This window comes from Atractosteus spatula, chromosome 14 (genome assembly GCF_055471065.1).
Source record: "Atractosteus spatula isolate fAtrSpa1 chromosome 14, fAtrSpa1.hap1, whole genome shotgun sequence".
Taxonomy (NCBI): Eukaryota; Metazoa; Chordata; class Actinopteri; order Semionotiformes; family Lepisosteidae; genus Atractosteus; species Atractosteus spatula.
In genome coordinates this window covers 40,389,075-40,395,498 of record NC_142719.1, presented here as the reverse complement: position 1 = coordinate 40,395,498, position 6,424 = coordinate 40,389,075, and the positions used below count along the sequence as shown (strand labels likewise).

At 46.5% G+C, this 6,424-nt stretch overlaps 1 protein-coding gene across 1 annotated transcript in view; it reads right to left on the bottom strand.

Moving 5' to 3' along the window:
* Positions 1 to 484: 484 nt before the first annotated feature.
* Positions 485 to 6,424, bottom strand: part of flt4 (fms related receptor tyrosine kinase 4) — a 68,550-nt gene continuing 62,610 nt past the window's right edge. Inside the window, exons 24-30 of the mRNA XM_088933019.1 lie at positions 5,888 to 5,999; positions 4,967 to 5,066; positions 4,382 to 4,487; positions 3,945 to 4,078; positions 3,192 to 3,312; positions 1,992 to 2,077; positions 485 to 1,190 (exon numbers count right to left, since the gene is read on the bottom strand). Coding sequence (XP_088789145.1) covers positions 992 to 1,190; positions 1,992 to 2,077; positions 3,192 to 3,312; positions 3,945 to 4,078; positions 4,382 to 4,487; positions 4,967 to 5,066; positions 5,888 to 5,999 — 858 coding nt within the window. The 3' untranslated portion in view covers positions 485 to 991. The remainder of the gene's footprint in view (positions 1,191 to 1,991; positions 2,078 to 3,191; positions 3,313 to 3,944; positions 4,079 to 4,381; positions 4,488 to 4,966; positions 5,067 to 5,887; positions 6,000 to 6,424) is intronic.

The following is a 6,424-nucleotide window of genomic DNA, read 5'->3' as shown; positions in this document are numbered from 1 at the left end:
TGGGTGGATAATTCTGAAAGCGACAGTGATGATGAGTTACTGGTGGTCCTCGTGTTTTGCGGGTTTTGCTTGCTCGCAGCTCTCGTTTTGGTAGGGAGACAATTCATCGATCTGGTCACTCAGATATCCTGCACATGAAACCAAAATGTTTTTTTCTTCCTTTTTACTTTCCAGCATGGAATTAACCTTGAACCTTTCCACAAAGTGCGTACAGTCCTTTCCAGTACAGTACAGTCCATGCCGAATCGTAATATTGGTGGTTTCTTGGTTTTTGTGATGTTGGAAGCCAACTCAGATCTTTCTTAGTAATGCTGTCAGTTTCCCAGTAATAACTTTGTCAGCTATTGTTTCCTGTAATGGCTACTAAACCAAGCACAACCTTTTCTCGCATCTGTAACTAGGAGCGATACGTCTGTGCCTTTTCTTCACAACTATGGTACAATTCAGAAGGTAGGGGATTATGAAATATCATAACACGTGCATTTTGTTAACAGATTTTATTTGTCTTGACAGTACTGCTACCTTTCAACATGTGGGAAATAAATTATAAAGTTTTAAGGTTTTCTTACATGAATACCTGCGCATCTGAAAAATAAAACTAAAAGTAGCAATCCCGTATCGGATGGTCAGAGTTTACCATCGCTTCAGAAGCAATGTCCTAGATTTTTAATACTGTATATGGATGTAAAAAACCCCAGGAAAAATAAGAAACGGATGCACCATTTTCTTTTTTCTTTTTACTGTTTTTTTTTACAAATAACATCAGAAAGAAGCTTACTCTGGGTTAGTTAAAAATAAAAATAAATTGGATGGATAAGATGGAGAGGATTTTGGTTGAGATGATAAGTGCGCCACTCAGTGGCTGGAAAGCGTGTTGTGCATCAGTGAGCTCAGTTCAGTGCTGCGAGGGGAGACGTGGTGGGGCAGTGGACTGAAAGCAACAGGCCCCGGTGTCAGCCTGAGCCTGCCCCTCCCCGCTCTCTGCCCCTCTCTAGAAGCTAGAGGAGGCCATGCCCCCGCCCTCTGAGTCCACGTCGCTGGGCACGGAGAAGAAGTCTCCCATCGCTTCCTCGGAAAGCTGGCCGTACTCGTTGTTGTAAAAGGTTTGACCGGACAGCTGGCTCCGGAAGGGCGGTTGATGCCTGTTGGAAAGTCCTAATGGATCTTCTGTACTCCTGCTCGCTTGCTGACTGCGGATGGTCAGATTGACAAAGGAAGAGAGACAAGAGAGACAGAAGAGAGAGATAAGCAACTCGGGCCCTTCTCAAGTCCACTACACGTCTTTGTTCCAGCTGATCTTCCCTGGGCTCACGTGACCTTTATGAGCAGGTTTAATCCACTACGAAGTGGGACACCGTTAGCTACTGTAGTTCACATACTGTCTTGATCACCTTCCTGCAGAGCTGTACACTTGAAGGGTCAAGGTTGCTCTGTCTTAGGTCAGTGCTTGGGAACAGAATCTAGCTGCTACTGGTACTGACATCTCTTACCCAGATTTCTAAAAAAATTCTGAGAATCAAAGTCCCTTCTGTTTTATGTGGGCAATGTCTCAAAGGCAAAGCAAAAGCATCCTTTCTTGGAATTGCTTCATAATGGTTAAAAACAATAATAACGATGAATTTTGTGTTCACTAAACTCTTCCAGCACACTCACAAGAAGTTATCTTGTGGTCTGGGGAAAAACAGCGATGTCAAAACTTACTGGTGTTTTTATTTAGTTCTAATTTGTAACATTAAGAAAAATCATTTTAAATATTAACATTGGCTGCTTAACATCCTACCTTACAATTTTTTTTTTACTCCGGATACTATATGGCATTTGACAGGTACAACCATCAGGGCCCAACCAGATACTCTGAGGCTGATTTCTTCTGCTTAATGCTTCAACAGAGTAGATTTTTAATGTTTCAATACAAATTTGTAGAACATTTTCAAACGTAATGGACCCACATGGCAGATCGGGCATGACATTTGAGCATTTGCTACTCCTACCTGAGTGTCGCAGCTCCTCTGTGTTTGTGCTCTATCCTCTCGAACTCCTCCGAGGCCAGAACCATCCCGCTGTCCGTCTGGTTGTCCTGCACAGAGAGATTCAACCTGCCATCACACTGCCTTACTACCCCAACAGGGGTTATTGCGGTCTAGTAGGAGGGGTCACGAGGTGAAATCTGGGAGGCTCCATAGTGCGCTTTAAATGTCTTCCCTGACTGAGTGCAATGAAGATGTTAGTTGAGTCGATGGCTGCTTCCAGTTGGCAACTTTTTTGGGTGTCTGAATGCTAGCCTGCTGCCAAATACGCGTTTTCAAACAGGGGTGCCGAAGACACGGCCTGCTTTGGCAGTGGGGATAGGGCTTGAGTCAAATCCGGGCCCTCCGCCGGATTCCAAAGGTGCCTCTTCCAGAGAAACTTCAAGGTCCCGTTTTTTTGTTTCTCTGAATTTCTATTTCATGCTTCATTTAGTGCTGCAGTTTCCAGTCTTTCTCAATGTTGTTTTTTTACTCTTTGCCATATGCTGTGTAATAATACCATCTGGCTATAGCACAAATCTCAGGATGCTGTATAGCCTGAGCTCCGATCAATGTGACAATTAGAGAACCCAGGATGGTTTCCACAGGCAATAATGGACTGGTACTAATAATGGGCACAGGCAGAAATGGGGTACAGCTTAGAGGACAACTGGCATAGTTAGATGCCACACCTCAGAAGGATTCCCCCCACATTTCTTAAATCAAACTCGGGTCCTACTCCCAACAGTAAGACCTTGCGCAGGCCTCTGTGGTTTTGAAATGAATGGATCAGCAACCATCTGGTTAGACTTAATTAGTAAACAAGTTTGATTGAGTAAACAAGGTGATTGAGCTCTCTGAGAGAGAAGGCCTGATGTAGACTGCAAAAATCCAAAGATGCAAGTGCCTAGGATGACCCTGAGGGTGATCGGAGGACTACGCAGGTATAAACCCTGGAACAATCGTAGAGGCGAAGAAAAGGTGAGTGTCAATGCTTGCACAGCATTAAATACAGTCTGTTTAATTTACAGAAAGAGCAGACACTTGGATAGATCAGTGACATAACTCGTGGATATTGAGATATGATGTACCAGCAAAGAGACCGAGAAAAGGTGTGGTTCAAAAGTAAAGGCGATGGAGGTATAGAGAGGGGGAGACAAAGGCGAAAGTGGATGTGGTGCTCACCGGGTGTGCCTTGTGGGAAGTCTGCTCCATGGGATACTCTTCGAATGTCTTGACCCTTGTGCGGCAGACCTTCTGCGGCCTAGCAATCATGCATCCAGTGAAGGGCACGCAATTATAGTATCTGTGGAGATAAGAAATTTCAGACTACAGGAGGACATACACCTTTGCTTGTTTCATGAAGGAGCTCAGAGAATCAGCTTGAGCTACAGGACGGGTAGTTTCAGCCCATTAGCCATGACTCTGTGCAAAGACGTGCATCATATTCTCAATCCTAAATCCACATGCTCTTAGCTTCCACTTGCAACCTCAAGAACCCATTGTTTATACACTGTCATAATGTCATTCTCTTTTCACCAGTCTATTGAACTTTGAATTATCTGTTAACAGTCAGCAAACAATGCCTGTGTTAATGTGTACAGCACAAAGCCCATGTGGTTCACACTTAACAGAGCTTCACACTAAGTTGTGATAATGTTCTGGACATTTATGCATTGAGAACAAACACCTTTGTGCTCAACTCTCAACCCTGTTGTATCACTCCTACCAAAATCCTGGCAGCTCGCCTAGTATTAATGATTTTCATACCAGAACTGGAATTCAGGAAGTGACAGCTGTACTTTTTCTAGCTAAAAAGACACAGTTTTATTCTTCTAAAAACCTCAAGACAGGGAAGGGTCAGTGACATTTAATTGCCACTCCCAGATCCTTCCTTGCTGCTTACTTTTGCTGAATTCACGTTACATTGCTCCCTACCTGTTGGGCATGACATTGCAGGGTAGTCTCACGTCGCTGTCCTCCTCTTGGGAAGGAGGTCTGGAGGAGGCCTGAGAGAAGCCGTCGTCTTCTGAGCTCTGAGATGTGTTGAGAGGGATGTAGTCCTTTCCATCCTGTCGACACGAAACGGTATTAAAGAGTGTGACAAAATTAAGCTTTCAATCCGTCTTCGTCTGCTCTGTTGTTTGGTGATGATGACTGACTGAGGTGCTTGTTCATTTGGACAGGTTTTTACAATTCTCAGGTCCTAAAGCTTAAGAGGAATTGTAAAACCCTGCTACATCGCAGTCATTAAGGACCAAAAACGTAGAGGTTGCCTTTCTCTTTCCTCTGTCCACACTCTTGTGTGGGAACCCCTGCTTCCCAGCTGCTCACAACCCCCAAAGCTTTCGGCCTCTGGCCCAGCCACGCCTCACCTGTAAGCCGTTGTCCTGAAGCATGTCCCCCAGGATCTCCACCAGCGTGGGGAAGGTAGGCCTCTCCCTGGGCTCGCCCTGCCAGCAGGCCAGCATGATCCGGTATCTGAGAGCAGAGGGAGGAATCTACTGTACAGACGCCCACAAACAGAGCTCTGCGGATGTACTTGCCAGACTTCAAATCTCCCGTTACGCTCATTATGGTTTGGGCTAATGGGGTATTTTGCACTGACCATACTTTATTTTGCTGTAGTATTTAAAACAATGTCAAAGGCTACAAAAATAAAATCAATTCAAGGGGTTCATATTCTAAAAATTTTGGCTCAGTACCAAAATATGAATGGTTGCAGTGGTTGCACGAATAATACTTGTGCAGAAAGGCAGATAGTGGCGGGCCAGTGTTCGTTCAAGACTGTCAGGTGGCCAAACAGCTCTGAGTTGCACGTTGAGAGGACTGGGACTCAACAGCATTGTTGGAGAGCCATGGATCAGCAGAACCGAGAAATAGATTTGCAGCCCTGTCCCGCTGCTGAGGACCGTCCAGAACCTGCCGAGAGCTGCTGGGCAAGAAGGCACGGCACTTACATTTCAGGGGAGGCGTGTTCTGGGGAGCGCATGCGTGTGCCGTCCTTGAGCCTCTGGCAGAATTCCTCGTCTATCTGCACCCCTGGGTACGGGGAGGCCCCTGTGCGCAGGAGGAGGATGAGTTAGTGTAAGGCCTTCACTTGTGCTCGACCAACAAACCGTCTGCCCTGGTGTCTTCCACAGCGCACATTCCCACCAGAAAATAATAGTAATAATATAATAATAATATTTCCTTACACTTATATAGCGCGCTTATGGACAATGCACTGAAGTGCTTTACAGGTAATGGGGACTCCCCTCCAACACCACCAGTGTGCAGCCCCACCTGGGTGATGCGACGGCAGCCATAGTGCACCAGTACACTCCTCACACACCAGCTCTCAGTGGGAGGAGAGCAGAGTGATGATGAAGTCAGTTCAGAGATGGGGATTATTAGGAGGCCATGATGGGTAAAGGCCAGGGCCAGGACACCGGAGTAACACCCCTACTCTTTGCAAGAAATGCCATGGGATTTTTAATGACCATTTAAAATCTGCACCTCGGTTTTACGTCTCATCCAAAGGATGGTGCCTTTTTTACAGTATAGTATCCCCGTCACTATACTAGGGCATTAGGACCCACACAGACCGCACTAACACCTCTTCCAGCAGCAACCTTAGCTTTCCCAGGAGTCTCCCATCCAGGTACTGACCAGGCTCACACCTGCTTACAGCAACAAGTATGGCAACATGTTCTAATGCATTTCTAAAACATGCAAGGGAGTAGTAAAAACACGAAAAGCCCCGTTTGACGAAGCCATGTTGTGTCTGCCTGTCTTTCGCAGCGGCTGCTGTGATGTCAGACTGCCTCCAGCCACGTCGCCACTATCAGACGTTCACTCCACACACCACCTCCCGTCTCCCAGAGCCCCCTCCCCCTCACCCAGGGAGAAGATCTCCCACAGCAGGACTCCGAAGGACCACACGTCGCTCTGGCTGGTGTACAGTTTGTCGAAGATGCTCTCAGGAGCCATCCACTTGAGGGGCAGACGGGCCTGAGGGAAAGCAATAAAGCAAGAGGTCAAACCAGACGGAAGGAGTGTGGGGGGGGGACTCTGCCCTTTTCTACCCCCCAGACGAGGACGGCAGCGCACACAAACCACATTTTTAACTCCCAAGCCTAGAACATACAAGAACAGTACTTAGGCATTGCACCTGTTACCAGGAGGTCGTGGTTTAAAGTCGGCCCATGTGGGCATACAAGCTGTCAGCAGCTCATTGACAGAACCCAGTACTAAACGAGGCCAGGCCCAGTTTGCACTTGAACAGATGAAGTTTCACACTGATGTAAAATGTATCCGTTGCCAGGGATGCTATTAAAGCACCACCTTGTGGTTTGGATGCTAATTAAACTGAAGTTCTAGCTATACTGGAACAAGTAATAGGTTTGTTCCCATGCTGAGAAGAGAAGAAAGGTGTG